General features: G+C 43.8%; 1 protein-coding gene and 1 long non-coding RNA gene across 3 annotated transcripts in view; one reads left to right on the top strand and one right to left on the bottom strand.

Annotated features, from left to right (window-relative positions):
- TBX18 (T-box transcription factor 18) overlaps positions 1–9,716 on the bottom strand; it is a 29,514-nt gene extending 19,798 nt beyond the window's left edge. Inside the window, exons 1-4 of the mRNA XM_015066726.3 lie at positions 8,976–9,716; positions 7,617–7,821; positions 5,340–5,441; positions 2,189–2,360 (exon numbers count right to left, since the gene is read on the bottom strand). Of these exons, the coding sequence (XP_014922212.3) occupies positions 2,189–2,360; positions 5,340–5,441; positions 7,617–7,821; positions 8,976–9,282 (786 nt within the window). The 5' untranslated portion in view covers positions 9,283–9,716. The remainder of the gene's footprint in view (positions 1–2,188; positions 2,361–5,339; positions 5,442–7,616; positions 7,822–8,975) is intronic.
- Positions 9,717–19,852: 10,136 nt separating this feature from the next.
- Positions 19,853–20,937, top strand: part of LOC128315585 (uncharacterized) — a 107,611-nt gene continuing 106,526 nt past the window's right edge. For both annotated transcript variants that reach the window (XR_008298488.1, XR_008298489.1), the window contains exon 1: positions 19,853–20,315. This is a non-coding gene — a long non-coding RNA (uncharacterized LOC128315585). The remainder of the gene's footprint in view (positions 20,316–20,937) is intronic.

The raw sequence follows: 20,937 nt of genomic DNA, 5'->3' as shown, positions 1-20,937 counted from the left end.
TTAATATTTAAGTCAGTAGACTTTGAGTAAAACAGATTACCCTCCATAATGTGGGTGGGCTTTATTCAATCAGTTGAAGGCCTTAAAAGAAACAGACTGAGGTCCCCTGAGGAAAAAGGAATCCTGCTTTGAGACTGCCTTCATGCTTGAGATGCAGGATCAATTCTTCCCTGGGTCTCCAGCCTGCTGCTGTAGTTCTGGGACCTACCAGCCCCCACAATTACGTGAGCCAATTCCTTAAATAAATCTCTCTCTATGTATATATTTATACACATTCTACTGGTTCTGTTCCTCTGGAGAATACTGTTTGACAGAAAGTCTAATGAGATTACAAACTTTAAATTATATACATAAATTATCATATCTACATCAAATATTGCAGATACATTAAGTATTAGATATAAAGCCAGTTACCTGATGTGAAAAATTTAGAATTAGAAAGTGATTTAAATTACGGAAAGAAGTATGTACTTTATATATGACAGTGTATAGTTTTTAGACCCAATTATCTCTTTAAAAGATATATTCTTAAACTGTAGGACTCTGAAAAGTAGAAGATACTTAAGCTTTTGAAAACAAGTCACACTTAACAGTATTATTTTTAAATTAAAAATATTGTTTAACGTTTATTTATTATTGAGAGACAGAGAGAGACAGAGCATGAGCACGGGAGGGGCAGAGAGAGGAGACCCAGAATCTGAAGCAGGCTCCAAGCTCTGAGTTGTCAGCACAGAGCCTGACGCGGGCTTGAACTCACAGTGAGATCATTACCTGAGCTGAAGTCCGACACTCAAGCAACTGAGCCACCCAGGCGCCCCTATTTTTAAATTTTCTATTCCAAAAACAAAAGACCCCTCAATGAACAGGCTGGCAATATTTCAGTCCGCTCCCTCAATGAGACAGAAGAAACTAGTGTTCTTTCCCTGAAGTCAAGTGAAAACTGTTACAACTTGACTGTGTAAATAAAGAATAAAAACAGAAATAACTACTGCACTAAAATACAGAGCATGAAGTTGGATTCAGAAATGAAATCTACTATGTTGCTTTTCTGATTTTTTTTTTTTTTAAGTAGGCTTCACACCCACCACTGTGGGGCCTGAACTCAGAACACTGAGATCAAGACCTTAGCTGAGATCAAGAGTCAGACCAATTAAGCCCTCTGATTTTGTTTTCAATCATAAAAGGCAACAAACAAACAAAAGCAATGTAAAATAGATGTGTCTTAAAAATCTAGATACTGAATTTGTACCACAATGAAATTTATACTTGAATGTTTCTAAGGTCATTGCTTAAGATACTATCTAGCAGTTTACAAATCATACCCCGTCATAAGTGTATTACTAAGTTATGACAGTTTGCATTTTTGTTTGAAAAGATTTGCTTATAAATATGCTATCTTTATGTTACACTTTGAAAAATGAACTAGTTGATACCGATATTCCTTTTATGTATGATGTGTTCTTCAAAAGATATTTCAATCCTGCCTCAATCAAAACCCTCTCAAATAACAAAAACCTAATAGAAATGCTAGCTTTTGATGGAAATCAGCATGTATCCAGAGTTACTTATTTATTAAAATAATAAGGTAGAAATATTGCCTACGAATAATATTGCATAACAATAAGGCGTTAAAAATCACTATATTATTGGAATGACTGACTTTGATTTACATATGTTTCAGCAATTTTAAGACTAAAAAGAATTGTTACTGTGACATTTTGACACATTAGATGAGATTATAAAAATGGTGTAAAAAATAGTGTAAGCCTAGACCATTACTGAGAAGCAATAAGCTTCAAGAGGGAAAAGAGCTAGATGCAGGCAGGACACAATAAACCATTATCCCTGTTGACCCAACTCCTAAGTATTCATAGTCAGACCATAATAATTAGCACCTTATAGGGTTTCAAACATATGTTTTGGCTAAAAAAGTCTGCCTGAGATTCTTTCATTTTAATACAAATGCAGTATCTAGTTTTAACCTATTAAATGTTTCATAGGATATGCTTCAGGCCACAGGCGTAGTCTCTGATGCAAATATAACCTTGATTTTGCACAGATTAAGCACATGCTGACCAACCAAGAGAGGAATATTATGATCTGAGAGAAGTTCATGCCATTCAGTCAGACACAGTACATATATGTCTATACCACCAATGGTGGCACCTTAGGGAAGCCATCTACTCACATGGCCTTGGTCATCCAGTTCATTGTTGGTGAGCTTCAGCTTGTCAAAGCTGATCACTTGTCTCATCCAAGTCTCCCCAGAGGCAGGCGAGTCCGGATGAATGTACACCCGCGGTGGCACAGGGGAGTCAGCATTACCCGCCACCATCCATTTAGAGCTGTGGTAAACATACCTAGAAGGCAATGACCAGGCTCAGTATATAGAATATTGCTTTCTTGGAATTTCCAAGTCAGTAGAATCAGACAAACTGAATATCTTATTTTTTTTAAGTCTAAAAAACAATTTGCTCTTTACATCCAATACACATAAAATAACATTTCAAGCACTTTTCAAAAACTCTCGGAGGCAGCCGTGGTTTACAGACCTTTCAGAGCAAGTGATGTGTTAAGGGTTTATGCACATTATCACCACCATAAATTCAAGTATCTTCATTCTTATGATTCACACTTATTCACACTAGACATTCCATCTGCATACTGATATTTTCCATTTTTCATCTGGATATTCAATTGACATGAAGAAACTATTAAGTTGTCAAGCTCACCTTTAAGTGAATCTCAAAACACCTTGAGAGCTATACCTTTAAAGTGCCCCACTTCCTTTAAGACCACTTCCCATTTTAGGAATGTACAGGCTGATGAGGTCAATGGTAGAAAGGCAAGGGGAAACTGTCAAAAGTTCTATACTTTCATTTTCTTAGAAAAAAAGTTTAGCTATTATCATTTAGAACATTTTTCTAATTCAATTAAGCTAAAAATTGCAGATAATGTATTAAGTTTAACTTAAAAATTTTGTATAATGAAAAAATGTAGGTCTTTATAGCCTATATTTCTTTTTCTCAACCCTTATAAGAAAATTCTTCAGTTTTCAAATTCCACTAATAAAAACATACATCAAACTTTGAAAATAAGGGCATATCTAATTAATACTACTTTTCAAATAAAGAGACCAAACATCCTCTTCTGTTCATTTAAGTGTTTCAAATATATTGACTCCATAAGAACAATACATTTAAATAATAATGTTTTAGGTAATAAATAAGATCATAATATTCAATCCTATATTCAGATTATCATTTATTAATGTTAATCTAAAATTCGCTAATTCAAAAACTAGAAGCTAGTATATGATGATTCACTTAGAAAAGGGTATAAAATGAAATTACATACTTAGGTGTTTTCCTTCCATTTGTATTCTAAAATATGACATACAATTTAAAGCAATAATTTGTGAATAGTCTCAGAGAATTCTACTGGTGTTATATGCAAATTTCTTTTAGAAATAGCATGACAGATTTTCATAACATCTCTGGTAAGGCTCTCTGTTTCAACTAATGTCATATATTTTATTCTCTTTTGAGCTCAATATGCCTTCTATTCTTTAATTCCTTTCCTTGGGGAAAAAATATATAATCACAAAATTAAAAATAATTTTTAAAAATTTCCCTGAATTGGTATAATGAATTAGGCTTTTGTGAATATTAATTTTACATTACAATAAATCACAAGGATTTTTAACAATCAAATATCACTCTTTGATAGCAGAAAATAACCAAAAAATTTTTTCTACTACTCCTAAAAAAGTTAGAAAATAAAATGCAAATCTTAGAAATTCAAGAAAAAAACTGCACTATAGTTATTCCAAAAAAATCCACACCCACCAAGAGAATACACATTACATGTTACATATTCTTTGTGAAACATTCTTAATACAACTGCTAAAACCAAACTTCTTGGTAAGCATTGTAAGTGAAAACAAATTAATGATTTACAATTTGATCTTTCAAAATTTGACATCTTAATACTATACTTGCAAATACTATACTAGCAAATTTTCTTGCTTTATGTGAGAATAATAAGAATCAATTAAGTCAAAGAAACCACCCAAATGAAAGATATTTGGAGAAATAGGAGAGAAGTTTGGAAGAGAAAGGAATAATTTCTAAGCTCATTAAGAATTACATTATCTTTCTCAACACAAAAGCCAAATTAGAATATGGATTTTTAAACCAAGTATATTTAAGGGACTAAATGCCTTCTAGCTTCTACCACGTAGTAGATAATTTTAGCAAACTCCTTAATGAGTTGTTTAATTAAAATCAGTAACAATACAAAACACAAATAATAAAACTGTCTTTTTTATTACCCATTCTTTTAGCATTCCATGTGCACCTGTACTAATTGAATCTGTATACTTTTGACATGATAAGCCTGTTTCAAAAAAGTACTCCCTAAATTTTAAAAAGTGATGAAAACCAAATCTGACTTCATTAAAAAACTTACTAAATGCTCTAGCTGTTTATAAAAATTAAAAAATACGTAGAAACAAAGAAGAACAAAATTTAAAGCAGCATCTTCTGATCTTCTACTCGAAATTTCCTTTTTTAAATGTTAGCATTTTTAACTCCTCAGGAAAGTAAAAAGCATTGTCATTGAAAACTGCTGATTGGCTTATTTGCAGAGGTAGGTTTGAAACTGAAGAATGTGTATCTTTTCCAACTTTACCTGATATCCAAATAAATATATACTCTTTCAAAATCTAAATATTACAACATTCTTTTTAAATCTACTGTGTTAACTACTAACCAAAAAACAACGGTTAACAAATTCATTACCAGTTTAAAGATGTCCTAATATCATAATGAATTAGGAGATTCTATTTCCTAAATTATAAAAATCCTCAATAATTTTATAATATTAAAGGAAAAAAGCCTACCAACAATTATGATTTTGAACATAACAAGGTAAAGGGAATTTCTTTAAAGATCGAAACAATCACAAAGAAAATGAAACATTTCATTGAATATTATGTATACCTACAAATTTAACATTTCCTCTCAAAATCCTAATTGAAAAGTGAATCATTATAAAAGACACAGTTTAGCAACACTAAACTAGCCCTTATTTAAAGTTATCAATACTTAAAAAACACTTCTTCTATATCTGTTAAAAGCAAAACAAAAATTAAGTTTCCACATTTACTGTAAGAGAAGGCACCATCTGGGCTACTGGAACTGTCGGGAGTTGGGTTATAGACCTAGAAATTCTACAGGCTTCTGGAAACAAACATCATAGTTATCACAGATGAAACAGGCATAGCCTGTAAACTCCTAGCATTTTCTTATCCTCTTGTATCCATCTGATCACTGTACCTGTATCTTTTGTTGTCCACTGGCACAATGTCCATGGCAATGTAATATTGCTGGTGAGGATCTAGTCCTGAGATCTTCACTCTCATTGCTGGAAACATGCGCCTATGCATACGGAGGGGAGGAAAGAGGTTATGTGTTTTGTTTTTGTTTGTGATTAGGCATGGACAATGAATAAGCCAAGAAACCTAGGGAAACCTCTCTGTTTTTCATACGGAAAAATTTGTAGCATTCACTTTGGTACTGTAATTCAAAGAATCAGAATACAGGACACATCAAAACTGAGGCTTTTAAATATAATTTGTTGTACACTGTCATGCACCGTGTTTACTGAAATGTCAGTACAGCTTAAAAGGAAAAGAACTGTACACTGAAGGAGTAACAGCACTAAAAAAAAAGCAGCTTATGTCTTAAACAAAAATCAATAAGCGTATTTACTTTAATAATACGAATAATAAAATGTTCCAAATGGTAGAAATAGAAAATCTGAATTTGTACAAGTGATAAAATATATTATAATGTGAAATTTTAAAAGGGTTATAAAAAACCACAAGGAGCCAATGTGCCATGCTATAACCAAACAATATGTTCTTTATTGAGACAGGACTTCCTGTCTGCAGCATGGTAAAGGTGAAGTGCAAAAGTTGCTCTAAATTTGAAAGGTATAGTAAAACTTCTTTATTGAAAGCAGAAACTAAACACAATGTATATTTACCAAATCATTCCTTCCCCCACTATACCCTGGAAATACTTTCTTATTTAGCTGCACTTACTCAAACTTTGCTAATTAAAACAAATGAAAATCTGCATTTCTCTAGGCTTCCCAGAGATGCATATCAGAGATGCATATCAGAGATGCTAAAGTACACCCAGCTATCCTTTAAAAAGGATACAGTAGCATGAGTAGAACAGTAAATTACTGTATATTAAAAAACAAATAGAGCAGTTCTCTTTTTTTAAACTTTCATCTAGAGATTTATGTCTAAGACCCTGCCAGTTAATCTAATTTTTGCTAATTTAACCTTGTAACACAAATTTTAGTACTGTTATTTACTAAAAACTTTTCTATAACACTAATGCCATTTAAGACCACTTCCAGAGTAAAGAAAGTCCATTATTCCTAACTAGGCATGAGAACAGTTTAATATGCTGCTGTTTTAGTGTTATTTCAGTGCACCTGTAAGATAAAGAGTAAAGGTCTTTAACTACATCCTTTATAAGACAACTGTTGCTTTGTGTTGTTGAAGACTGAATTTGGATCATTAATAAAAGCTCTGTGAAAATGTAGAAGGTAGCATATGGATTCAATAAAATATGTTTTTGTAATTTCTAATAAGTTTGGATACTTTTATGCTATCCAGGTTTTTGCCATGTGTATTCCCTGAAAGAGTTGCTGTGCTTTTTAAAGTTCTTTTTTAAGAAGATATTATTCATAGATTTCACTGCACTAAATGAACTGAAAACTTTAACATGCAAATACGTCCGTGCTTCCCTCAAATTAATGGTATCTGTCCAACAAAACTATTTATTTTACTAATGAGTGTGCAAATTTTACATTTTCAAAAAACAGATATAACTTCTTACATTTTTGCGTGTGTGGTATCCTTCAACAAATTTAGGCGAATGTGTTAGATTTCGTTTAGAAAAAAAATGGAACCATGTAACTGGATCCACCAACAGAATGGTTTTTAAAAACCGGGTAATTATTTTTGCAGCGATTGTACATGTATTACTGATAATTCCAGTAACTTTTCATTCTAATAAAATATCAAAATAGCACAAGACGTTCTTACATTGCTAGGAAATCTTTTGATAAAGAACCAACTTGGAAGTCCGGAATCTTTTTTAAAAAAGAAGCAAATTATAGTTTTCTAAAGAGTAAACTGCGCTTTTTAAAAAAGGACGGGTTAAGGAGAGTCGTCTGTTCCGTAGTTCCGGAATCGATAACTAGAGCCTAAATAAATACGTGGACAGACGTAAACAGAACCACGAATTTGGAACTACCCAGCACACGGAGTATCAACCGAAACAGCCACCGCTTCGGCGGGGACGGTGATTTTCTCCCTAACATCCAAGAGGGCGGCGGGGCTGTGCCCCTCACCGACTGCACTGCGGTGTGGGCAGGCAAAGCCAGTCTCAAAAGTGAATCACAACCCGGGCCTTGTCTTGTCCGTACAAAAGTGCTAACCAGAGACTCCACAGCTCTGCAGGCCCTCCTTCTTCCTAACCCATCGTGGGGTGAGGCCAGGGCCGGGGCGTTAGCGACAGATCGCCCTTTACCTGCCCGCCTTGGTGATGATCATCTCCGTGCCGATCTCGTGAAAGCGCTTCCAGAGCTCTGCTCCCTGCAGATCCACCCGCGGGGCCTGCGGCGAGGGCATCGGGGTCCCCGGCCGTGCCAGGGCGGGCGCGGGGGACCCCTTCGGGGATCCTCCGGGGGACGCCAGCGGGGAAGCGCCCTGCAGGAAGCCGTCCTCACAGCCGCCTGGGCAGCAAAGGGCAAAGAGGGGTAACTGGTGAGGGCTTTGAGAGGGGAAGTCGAAAGGGGAGACTGACTCCTGGAGGGCGGCTGGGGAGACCAAAAGGACCAGGGGAAAAAGGGGGAGCTTTCGTGCCTTCGGATTCTTCTAACAAACTGGTCCAGGAGTAGACAACCGCTCTGCCTACCAAAGGGACTCGACGTGCAAGCGGAACCCCCGTGTCCCAAGGCACGAGGGCCGCGTCCACTCCTCCCTCCGGGCCTCCGCCTGGTCAAGGCCCCAAAATAAGTTTCGCGCCGCTGCCAGGGTCTAGATAAGTGCCCAAAATAGTCTGAAGTGGGTTCCGGAGTCCAGACCCCCAGTGCAAACCCCGGCAAACCCGAAACGCACGCTGCAAAACCGCCTGGCGTCTGGATCCCTGGCCCGAAGTGCCTGGGCCTCCCTTCCCGTTAGGCTTCCGAGGCGGCTCGCTTTGGGCCCGGCCGGAGGCATCTTCTAGAAAGCTCTTCAGACTCCACTCCCGCCAAACTCCCCGACCGCCCTGAACTCCTTAGCCAAGCAGCGAAGGGATGAGAAGGGAGCCAAAAGCCAGCCCACGGTGGCCGTCGGCCTTGGTATCGGGAATCCAGAGGGGTAGGGAAGGGTTCGGCTACCCCTCGGGAAACCACGTTTGCAAATACACCGCCCTCTTCCTGGTTTGCCCAAACTGTTTAGGGCATTCGTTCCGGTTTCGGGGGGGGGTTATGCCGTCGCTCCCCCCACCCCCTTGTTTTTAAAAGTTAGGAAAGAAAAAAGAGCACCCATTGGCTGGAACCCCAAGGGAGGCAAATGCGGAAGGCAAAGCCCTACACCGCCAAGAGCCGAAAAGAGCAGCGGCTGAGGGCGCGGGTCGCCAAGTGGGCTGTGGCAGCCTGAAATGCGAGGCTAGGAGCGGCATTTTAACCTTCTGGAGGGCGACCAGAGTTGAATGGCGAGAGCGGCCAGGGCGGCAGTGAGCTTCGCGCCGGGACACCCAAAGCCAACGCGCTGGTGGCAGAATTGCCTCAGGCACGGACGGGTACCGCGCGCGCGCACTCCTACAACTCGCCGAAGTTCAGATTCCCCGCGGGACCGGGAGGGACGCGCAGGGAAGAAGTTAGGCGGGAAAGGGCCGACTCACCCACGGCTCCCCGGGAGCCGCAGCTCCGTTCCAGATCTGCGCAGCTCCGGGCAGGCCCGGATACCGCCCCGGCCGGTGGCGGGAGTGCAGCGCCTTCGTCTCCCTCAGAGGATCCCTTTTCACCGGCGCCACCGCCGCGGCTACAGCATCGGTCATCTACGGCCCCCGCAGCCTCTTCCGCGCCCAGCTTTCGTCGCTTCTTCTGAAGCTGTTGCTGCTTCTCGGCGCCTATCAGCGCCTCCACCGAGAAGGCGTGCGCCTTCAAGCTTAGCATGCTGCACGGCGAGCCCCTCCGCTTCTCGGCCATCCCCGCCGCCTGGCGCCCGCCCGCCCCTCGCGCATATACACTCAAGCGGGCACACGCACACACTCGCTCTACTCCCCCACCAAAATTTGAACGGCTCTCGGGGCCTCCCGCAGGCCGATCTGCCCCCTTCCCCGCCGCGGGCAAAAACAAATTTGGCGTTTCCTCTTTCTCGCTTGGGTTGGGATCCGAGGAACCAGCGACGCGCCCGCCAAGTTTCCTTCCCTCGGTCTCTCGCGCGCGCTCTCTCACTGATGCACTCCTTCGCTCCCACCCCCTCCACCTCCTCCTGCTGCTCCAAGATCTGCTTCGACTGATGCGCCAGAGAGGACTACCATGGGTAAAAAACACTCTGCGGACACAAATTAGGGATTGTAATTGAAATTTGTTGCCTTGATCTGTCAGCACTTCCAAGCAGGAGAGCGGTGGGAAGAACTTGCTCATTAGTGTCAATAAAGCGGCAGGGGTGGAGTCTGAGGCCATGTCAATCATCTGGCAGCCCAGCCAATCAGGAGGTGCCGACTCCGCGCAGCCCGCGCCCACTTCCTTACAAGGTTGCCGGAGGAAAAAAAAAAAAAAAAAAAGAGTGAAAAGCGCCGCCGTCTGGCTTGGAAGTGCCAGCCGCGGGCGCTGAACCCAGTCTTTCTGGCTGCCTTAACCCATTCCAGCCCCTGAGTCTCTAGTTTTCCTCACCTAGACCTGGAAAGTGTGAGGCTCCTGGCTTTAAACCGAGTTGATCACCAAAGTTAGAATATCAAGACTCTTCCAAAAAATCTTAAAACTCCAGTCGGACTCCCTTATCACTTAATTTTGCTACAACTCGCAACATTTTCGGGTGGAGACAATTCACAGCCACGAAGCCCGCCTTTTCTCATTTAACATTCCTCATTTAAACATTCCTGCCTTTAGTAGCGCCCATTCTGTGCCACGAATGGCACTAGGGTTGCTTATTTATGTTTCTTTACTTGTGTTTTACTTAGCGGATTTTTCTTGGGGAACGTGTGGGAATTCAAGATATATTTAAGTCCTTTATATTTAAGAGAGCGAACTTTTTTTACATTATCGCTTAGTCTCTCATATTTACTAGTCTGTAAAAGCACGCCCTTTCTGAAGCCTCCCTTTCCTCTCAAAGTATGATAATTAATTTCAAAACGTAAGTCTTAGGATTTTAATTCTGTGTGGCTTCAATGATAAGGACTTAGCTTCAAAACCCCAATACTTCGCACGATGAAATCAGTTTTAAGGCACGATAAAAATTTCCATTGCAGCTTTTTAAAAAAGTTTCTGTAATTTAACCTAACTCCATATTTGTCCTGCTTTAGAAAATTTGCCACTTCTTTTCTCAGTTTTTTTAAGAGTCAACTTGTTTCTTCAAGACAAATTAAAAAAAAAAAAACGCTTTTTAATTGAATAACACCAAACATGCATCTGTACTGTTTGTACTTTCAACTCGATTTTTTTGTCAAACCCCAAATGCGTTTGGTGTAAAGAGAGCAAATTTCGTGTAGAATAAAATTCCTAATACATATTACTCTTAAATCTTTGGTATAAAAGACACAACAAAGGGTTGTTGTTTGCTCACTCGCTCAATTCAACTTCTACAACTGCTGGGTTCCTCATTATCTCCGACTTCTCTCTAAGCTTTCAGTAGAGTAGTACAGGGAGTAGCTTTCGACACTGAAATCTTTGTACCGCAGCTCCCGGGAACATGCGGTTCCTCTGAGGTAACCTTCTAGAAGAGAAGGAACCTGAGCAGGCGGTGCCCTCGGTTATCCACGAACTCGCCGCCCTGCGGGGCCACAGCAACCTGAGTCAAAAACGACTCGGCAACACCCTCGCGGAAGAGGGCTCTTTTAAATGCTTAAGAAACCGATTCAAGTGGAAGGAGATGTTTTGCATTTGTAAAAGAAGTCTTTGCACAGTCTGGAGCAGTGCAGACCCCGGAGGGCGCCCCAGGCGGGTAATACAGCCTAAAATGTAAGCGCTAACCCGATTTCTGAAGCCTGGCGGAAGGGGAAGCGGGCCTGGGAGAGCACAGGGTTCACCTGGAGGGCTTGGGCTGGGAGTGAGGGCGGAAGGGGGGTGCGCAAATGCGGCTGGAGGCTGCTCCGGGAGCTCCGCGCACTGGGCGTCTGAAGCCCGCATTGGCAGCGTGCGAGGTCCGAGCGCCCAGCTCCAGGCCCAGGATCTTGATGACGCGAAGGAGCGACCCACGGCTCCTTTGAGCTGCCCTTGAGACCTCGGAGGAGTGTTTGAGGCCCATGGGTGGAGTCGCCGGGGCTCTCAGGCCTACTCCGGCCCAGTGGCCCGAGAAAGAGTGGCTCATCCTGAGAAACCTGAGGCCGCAGCACAAACGCAATTTCCAGACGCGAAGCTTGCTTTGTAGACGGGTTCTTGTCCATTTATATGCTCCGAAGCTCAAATTCATGTAGGAGGGACTAGAGCGCCTGCAAGGGCGCTCTCCGGATCACGCAGCTCCAAGGCCTCCACTATCTCTCTGCCCCTTCTTTCACCTTTACCTGGGGCAGAAAGGGACACAGACCCCGGAACCCACAGACATGGGAGAACTTGCGTCCACATAGACGACCAGCTGGAAAGATGGACCTCACAGACACCCAGGATGTCAGATAGAGATAATCCAGGTGTGCGCTGGGCGCCGAGGGCAGGAGGAAGCGTTGGTCCCTTTAGTCTAGGTCCAGACTGGGCTTTGGGAACCATAGCGGTGGAGCCCGCGCTGCCGCTCGCAGCCTGGGAGTCGCGCTGAAAGTGGATCAGGCTTCCGGAACTAGCAGGACCAGCTGTACTCGACCCTGCAAAGCAGCAAGTCGCAGACCCCACCGCACCCGGACCTTTGCTCCGGGAGAAGGGACACCGAATTTCTCCCAGACGTGAGAAGGAAAGCAGGCCAGAGTCCGCGAGGGGGTTGGGGGGGGGGGGGGCGTTCGCGGCCTTCCGAGGGATGGCGAAGCCAATGCCCTTACAAGGCGTTTTCTCAAAAGCGTGGCTGGCGCGTGCCAGGGCCGAGCCAGGGCCTTGCACGTCGCGAGTCTAGGGAGCAAAAGAAACGGGGACAGGATGCGAATCCTCAGAAGAAAAGCTCGGTGGAATACGAGTGCGCGTGTGCACATGTCTGTATGTGCTTGTGTGCACGTGAGTACGCCCGTGTGCACTTGTCTATACGTGCCTGTATGCGGATGCGCGTGTGTGCACCTGCGCGCGTGTAAACGTGGGTGAGAGCATATGTACAGGGAGCGTGCGCCTCCTGTCACTTTAAGAGAGAAAATGCCTGTTCCCAGGTCGTGCTATATTAAGGAAATGATTAAAACTTAATTAAACCGTCAGGCCTCTGGGAAGACTATCCAGGCTCTATTTGTAATAAAAGTCATCCAGGGAAGAACATTATCAGCGTGGGTCTGTCTCTGAGACTCGGCGAGAGGGGAAAGGACATAAGAGCCTTGAATGTCCAGGTTTGGAAGAATGGTACCTAGTGGAATCTGTATCCAGCCAGAGAGCAAAACTAAGGCAGGGGTAGGCTAAAAAGCATATCTGGTTAGTCCCGTTTCTTTCTTTCTCTTCCTTTTCTTTTCTTCCTTCCTTCTTTCCTTCCTTCCTTCCTTCCTTCCTTCCTTCCTTCCTTCCTTTTTTTTCTTTCACAGTTTAAAATTGGATCCTTAAGAAAGATTTTTTTTTTTAGCTCACTCTTTCTGTAGGCTTCTGCTGTGCTTTTAGCCAAGACTTGCACTGTATATCTATCTCTATACCTGTCTATGTTTGGAGATAGCTTGCTGCTGCTTCTCACCTAAGCTACTATTGTTTATATTTTTGCATTTCGTTCTGTATTTTATATTTTTGTACTTTATTTATAAACAACTATTTTTAATTCCAAATTTTAAAACCCTATGAGCCAGGATTTCATTCTCTAAATAGACTTTTTTTGTTTTTGTTTTTGTCTTTCTTTTACATTTGACAATCGATGTAAGTAAGAGTTTCTAACCTCATGTTTGATTTCCCAGACTCAAGATCTGACACAGGGAGATTTACCCTGGCATACAGAAGAGTCTGTTTTTTGCCCTGAACTCGAGGCGCAGCACGTTGTCTCCGAATTTCCAAACAGGCAGGATCTGGACTTCCTTCCCATTCATTGAAAGACATTTATTATTCGCTAAAAGACTAGCCTAGCAAGAAATAGAGTAATAGAGGGGAGAGTCGGCGTGAGGGAAGGCCCAATCCAATTACCAAGAGGGATTCTTATTTGGCTGCCTTACTTTGTAACTTGATCTGGGAAGGAGCCCTATCCTAATTGGGGGCCACAGATGCCAGAAGCCACCCAGCATCACGGGACTGTGCCACACACTTGGGCAAGGGCTCCCTTTCTCCTCCATTCCTTCCCCTACTTTCCCCACTCTCTTCTTTCTCCTTGTACATACTCTTCTTCTTGCCTCTTCCTCTTATTTGGGTTAATAAAAATAATAAGTTGCAACCTGCCAGCTTCCAAAGTCTACAAAAATAAATTCAGGTGGCCAGGGTCTGTCTGGCTGCTCCTTTGCCGGCTTCTCTGTGGAGTCTCTGGCTACTACTGCAAACCCAGGCCCTGCGGAGAGAGTGATCCAGAACCTCAGTTCCTCACTGCTCCCTCATGGCACACACAGACAGGCACCTCTGCGTGTGTTGACGACTGTTAACCATTCTTCTCTTCCACAACAAGTTTCTTCCCAATTCTAATCATCTGAGACACAATGCGTCCACAAAAGAACTCCAGCAGCCTATCCAAAGAGCCCTTCAGGGCTCCTCAGGGCCCAGAGAGATTGTCTTGCAGTGTTGGTTTTTAAATCAAGGATCATTTCTCGGTGGGGCTTAGAAGAGTACAGAGTTTTGGTAGAGCCAAAGGAGAGTGTGTTCTGAGGTTTAGCTTCCTTCCTCCATCCCTCTCCATCTCCAAGCACTCCAGCATCCAGAAGGAGAAGGAAGGGAGAGAATGATGCCTCTGACCTACCAAGTGGAGGGGTTGGACCTGTGATGTGTCCATAACAAAACTCACTCTGCTAGGCTAATGAGCTTCCCCATTCATGCCCAATTTCCAGCAGTATCTGCTCTCTGTCCACAGAGGATACTACAATTATTTTTCACCCTGTGCTAGAGAAAAATCGCTGCCTTCACTTGGTCATTCATTGACTCACACCTCCCACAACCCTACAGTTAGGGGTTAGTAACAGAAATGTCCGAGAAAGGCCACACTTTCTCTATCACTAAAACCTGATTCAAATATAAGATGGCTTGAAGGAAGTAATGGTAACATCCAGATGTAAATGAATACTAAAGATGGGTAGTTGGATGTTGCTGATACCAATATTGCAACAGGTCGATTTGGATATAAATCAAACTGAGACAATGAGTGGGGAAATTAAATAATATCCTCTAAGTAGTTAGTGGGCATTTTAGTAGCTTATGCTATATAATACTATGTTTAAATTGATTTTTAAAATACATACCTTCATATTCTTTCAATTAAATATTTAATATTATTTCCCTATAATCCAAGATTATCTTGAATCTGCTGCTTACTAAAATGAATTGAAAATGTAACTAAGTATCCCTGTCTAGGCTCCATGTAAGAAATACTAGGTATGGTTTTTAGCTTTTTGTAAAAATTATTACATCCTCTAATTGGCTGTAAATTGGGGCCTGTTCTCATATTTCACAACTGCAGATACCAAAGTTCTTAAACAGTGGAAATTTTGTGCGCATTTATATAACCTGCTGAAAGTATAAATAATGAAGAATGTGACTGGAATTTATTCATATTTTTCTACTGACAGATGAGACATTTCAGTTTCAGCTGAATGAAAAAATTTTTACCAGAGTAATTTAAAGTTAGCACAGGAATTGCACAAAAAGAAGTAAACTATAGAAAAATATTAATAGCATTGGGAATGAAGCCTGAATTTGAACACGTGGGCAAAAAGTCTGACAACAAACTGACGTTTCTGCATGACTTTTGGTTTTGTTTTCTTTTCACTTCTAATTGTGTGAACTCTCTCATCCTTTAAGAAATGTATCATGAACAATCGAGAAAAATGAAAAACGAAGAGGTTAGAGTTCTTTTTCCTTTAAAAATATAGGGGGAAATACAAAAATATTAAACTTTGCATTAAATAAAATAAGCTTACTGGAATACATTTCCAACCTGGGTTTTCAGGAAGAGCCAAATGAGAATCTTCAAACAAAAGCCTAAAGAATGGTAATAACAAGAGGAACTCTAGCAAAACATTTCGATGTTTGGGAAATGCTGCTTGTAAAGAATCCTCAAAGTATACAATACTGCATTTCCAAATCCAGCCTCATGAAGAAAGAGGGAGGAAAAAAACCTATCTCAGGCCATTGGTAATAGGTGATGTAAATTTAGAATAACTAGCATTTCTAGAAAGACTTCTGCTTTTTTATGTTAACCTTTAGTCTTTGGTGCGGGTTCCTTCTCATATTACATAAAATGTACTTTAAGAAGCACTCACTACCTGCTACAGATGTCCAGGAAAAAACTGAATTATGGAAGTCGGAAACATATGGCAGTTGCCTATTGCACAAGGAAGGTACATATGAAAGTTATAAATTTCTTTCTTTAAGTCAGCATTGTAAACGCATTTTATAGGGTTCACAGTATGTATTACATCTGTAGATTTAATTTTTGAAATATACATTTTTGGAGATATTTGTGGTTTGGGATTCTATGAGAAAGAACTCATCTTGATGTGTTAGGAATAAAGGGGGGAAAACCCCAATAAATAAACATGTGGAGAAGCAAACATCCTTCTTTTAATTTCCCAGCTGGTTATACTGAAAAGGACATCAGACCATCTATTGGCAAAGGATGACTCACAACAGGGGTATTGCCCGGCAGCATAGCGGTCTGAATTTATTGAGAGAGATCCCTCTTCGAAGAAGCAGAGATGTCAAGTTGGGGAAAGCCAGCTTGGGGCCGATAGAAAAACCACCAGATTAAGAACTGGATCCCACAAATGTCAAAAACCCACCACCAGTTCACTTTACTGTTGAGGAAAAAAAAATGCCCACCAAATCGCTGATCTTTTTTCCATCAAAAAATTAGATTTAATTTTATTTCATTTAACACCTTTGAAACTACATATTTTGATTGCAATCATAATATTATATATTCAGTATATCGATGGATACCAAGTACTAGCAACTACCAAGGTATCTTTCCTTAAACCTTCAAAGTGATTTTAAAATAATCCCTCCAATTTTCTACCTGAAGCCCCCTGTGGTATCTTTAAGTTTAAATTTAATTTGTGGATTTTAAGAGTCACAGCTCTCTTGTTCAACTTTATTTGGAGAAATGTTAGAAGCAAGTTATGTGAAAGAACTTGGTCAAAAAGGAGTTTAAACAAATATATACTTGTTTAAACACCCTAAAAGCAGAGCAACTGCCTACAGGTAAGGTCGCTGTGGGTTCAAGTCAAGAAAACGGTCCTCAGATTTGCTCCGTGAAAGCCGGAGGCTGATCTCCCACTTTGGTGTGCTAGAATGAAATTTACCTGGGGTAGAAATAATGCAGAATGATAGCAGATGTGCCCTTTCTGGGCATAAGTTTTATTTGGTTGTGTTTTGAGTTTCCCTTTGTGATCCATTGTTGAGTGGTCACCTGCATGGATTTTCTCTCTTTCTCTCTTTTTTTTCCAGTTCCTGCCTTACCGAAGGCTAGTCCTGGCCAGACTTTTAACCACTTGGTCTATGTGGGGCGGTAAGAAATTGAGCTTTCATTATTGGGGGCTTCCACTTAGGCGGAGACAGGAATCGCTGAGGCGCAGAAAACAATACCAAATTCTTTTCTATCTGTTCACAGAACTTTGTGAACAAGGCGAGTGCCAGGGCAATTTCTGATTTCCTTCTTTTCCAAGTTTTAGGTCACTTTCGAGCTCCCATCCTTTCCTTCCCAAACCATTCTGCACCCTCTCCTTAACATTTATAATTAGAGCTCTTCAAGGAGAGTTCCCCCAAAGCATTTCTCATTCAATAACAAAAACAGCAGTAACAATAAGAAATGAAACAATCAGTTCAGTTTCCGGGGAGCACCCTAGAAATTTCTGGGACGGATCTGGCTGGTAAAACATTTAGGAATTCACATTCCCGATGAGGTTCCACGTCTAAAATTAAAATCCAGTCTGGATTTCTGAAGTTCATTTTTCCTTTGGTCAATATGTGCGTTTTCTTTCATTTTATTTGTGTTCCCTTCTGGATTTGATGCCTTCCCCCCCCCCCCCATTGCCGAAGACAATCTGATTTACAGTTTGACTGAGAGTTGCATTTCTGTTTAGAAGGTGAAACGTCCAAGTCAGTTAGCCAAATTATTCCCCGACGGCTCCAATATTGCGCCAGAGTCCCAGAGTCAGTTATTTTTATGTCTGACTGTATTTCAAATGTGCAGGGTGATAAATAAGACCCGCCTCAAGCTGCAAACTATCTCAGTGTGATGAAGAACAATTGACAAAAATTAACCCAGCCAAAGCGTTGGGGTTTTCGCGAGCCGCTGGAGCATAAATCAGAGTCGCGGGCGGCTTCGGGAAGCAGCGCGCTCCGAGCCGCGCGCCCGCAGCAAGCAGCAGCGATTTTCAGCAGCCGCTGGGCTCGCCTGGCCCAAGTGAATGGGGCTTAGTCGCGGCGATCCGAGCGACCCGCCGACTCGGTCCCGAGTTCAGAGTTATCCTAGAAAGGAACACAACACGTTGGGGGAGAACGGCATGGCTCCGCCTTAGCGACACCCCCACCCCCAATTCACCATCGAGAATTCTCCAGTGTGTGTGTGTGTGTGTGTGTGTGTGTGTGTGTGTGTGTGTGTGTGTGTAAAATCAAAGAGAACTAAGGGAAGCAAACTTGACGCGGGGTGGGGTGGGGGGGCGGTGATGAGCATGGAGTAACAACCTCCACAGTGTCTGGATCCCGGAGAAGGTCCTCTGCTCAAGTCACTTGAAAGGGATATTCGTCTTAGCTATTCACAGTTAACTCTTCTTACGGGAAATCAAGGGTGGCTCCCGGGGAAGTTCTCCGCGGCGGCGCCGTAGTTGTTGGCTGTCCGGCGCCCGCCTGCGCATTCGCTTTTCAATGCACACGCCCCATTCCGGAACCCCGGCTCCCGCCAAGCCCTCGCGTTTTTCCCGGGAGCGTGGCGGCTGGCCACGGCGCCCCGGGACCTGTAGGTCGGATAGGGCAAGGGGCGCCCCGACCGGCTGCCGCCGGCCCTCGCCACCTGTTGGAATGGTAAAGCCCAAGACCTTGCGCTGCCTGTGGCGGCGGCGACGCGCGGCTACAGGCGGACCCGCGCTTCAGCGGCCAAAGGGAATCCCAGCCGCGGGTTTCCGTTGATAAGTGTAAAGAACAACCCTCTCGGTGCTAAGTGCACAGTAAGTGCGAACAATAAATAGATCATTTCCCGGGGCATCTGTCTTGAAAAGGCCCCTGCTGTTCAGAGCCCGTAGGGAGTTATTGATTAGTGTGGGCGCCCGCGCCCTCCCCCCACGCCCCCTCTCGCCTGTGAGAGGGTACGAAGCCTCTGTCACCGCCTGGCGCGGCGTCTGGCTCTTGCTAGGGGACTGACAATAAGGACCATCAAGCCTCTCAGAAACTTCCTCACACCCTTAAGGCCACACCACCCTGCCGGCGGAAGCCTTGGAATCCATGAAGACCCCAGGCTTAAAGAGTGCGTGCGTGAGAGTGCGCGTGTGTGAGGCTTGGTCTGCCTATCTCGGTTACCACAGTAGAGCCGAGGAGGGAAAACGAGTGGGGTAGAGAAGACGGTTCGTGTGTTGTATCCATTTGAATTTAGAATTTCCTTTAAAAACTAGGTTACAGAACAAAGTGAGTGAAAACTTAAGACCCCCTCCCCCCCTCGCGGGGAGCTCTAGTTCCGGAACTGCACGGGCCTCACTTTTCAGCGGGCAGCGCCAGCGGGTAGGGTGCACACCGCGCTCGCAGCTGAGGTCCCGCAGCCGCGGCCGGGGGAGCCGGGGCCTCCTTGTGGCTCCGAGGCTCGGCGACGCACGCCCCCTCTCGCGCTCCGCCCCGCGCGCGGTCCCGGGCCCTAGCCGTCCTCGGCAGCCGCGCCTCCCACCGCTTCCTCACCCCGGGGCGTAATCTCCAATCCACCCTGACCTCAGGCCTCGGCCTGCGCCCAGGCCAGTGGTCCGCCCTTCCAGAGCACTCCGGGACGGGGCGGGGCGGGGTGGAGGTGGCAGAACAGGCTGCGCTTGCGACGCGATTCCGCACGGGTTTGTTTCGTGACCTTGATCACGTCCCCGCCTTAACCTCCTCAAAGTTACCACTGGGATAATCTTTGCCGGACTCACCCGCCGGGTGGTGGGGTAATAGATTGCGGCGGGGAGGCAGAGAGACTGTCAACTATTCCGCTGTGTGCCTGTTCACAGCCCGCCCCAGATATCTGGAGGTGGAGGTTGAGGTATTCAGGCCCTGGCCTGCGGCCTCCGGGAGGAACTGGCCTCGTGGAGGTTTAGGCTCCTTGGGGCCCGCAGCGCTTCCGGAAGGCGGGCGGGCGCGGCCGGAGCGCCGTGTTGGGACACAGGGCGCCCTTGGCAACGTTGGCCGCATTGCCCCATCCCGGCCCGAAGCAGAGCTGCCGGGCCCGGCACGTCCCGCAGACTCAGGCTTGGCCCCGCGCCCCGTACTCGGCTCCGGGCTGACCCCTCCACCTCATCGCGGCGGTGGGCAGCAGCCATGGGACTCCGCAACCCGCGGCAGGAGCCGAACGTCGGCCTCCGCAACCTAGGCTGAAAGGGAAGCCGTGTGCGTTGTCCTGAAGCGCAGACGCGATGGAGACCACCCAGAGCCGCGCAGGAGATCCAGCCTCAGAGAAGGCATTGGTTTCTGACTTTGCCAAACCCAGGCGGAGAGTCTCTCCAGGAAGAAATGAACTTTTTCTCCCAGAAGTCTCCCAACCTTTCACAAAAATATAAAACCGTCTGGAAAATGAAGCATCTACCTGGACGGAGAGACACAGTTGAAAATAAAAGGTAATTAGAAGGAGGAACCTGAAAGGATTAGTAATACATGTTTTCTTTGCTCTTGAATACAGGAAAACCCCAGAGTTTTAATGCTGTAATGCAACCAACCCTGAAACAGAAGACTTAAATCTCCCCAAGCCCTGGGCCAACCGGCGGCCGGTTTTTTCTCAGCTTCCCACACGACCTGTTACCATTATCATTGCCCCAGATATGGGTTAGGAATAAACTTCTCCCCCATTGCCATTGCCATGTAAAATCCCAGGGCGCACCACCTAATAACTTCCTTGATTTCTCTCATTAGTGAGGCTCTCTTTTTTGTTTGTTTTGCTTTATTATTGTTGTTTATAAAGACACATTTCACAAGTTCTTTAAGATCAGCTGTTTCAAACTGCCTCACCTTCCTTCATAGCAGACCAAACAATGAGTGCAACAAAACCTGTGTATGGAGTAGTGATCTAAGATGGTCATGAGCTCTCAGATGCATAGTTATTTCTAAGAAGACTTCATTTTTTAAAAAAATGAAAAACATTTTGGGGCAGTTACAGTTACATTAGTACATATTGTGGAAATAAGCTTGCAGTTAGAGAAAAATTATTAGAAACAGCTGTGACGTTAATGTTTAAAAACCCAG

Source organism: Acinonyx jubatus, chromosome B2 (genome assembly GCF_027475565.1).
Source record: "Acinonyx jubatus isolate Ajub_Pintada_27869175 chromosome B2, VMU_Ajub_asm_v1.0, whole genome shotgun sequence".
NCBI classification, from domain to species: Eukaryota; Metazoa; Chordata; class Mammalia; order Carnivora; family Felidae; genus Acinonyx; species Acinonyx jubatus.
This window is presented reverse-complemented; position numbering and strand designations above follow the sequence as displayed.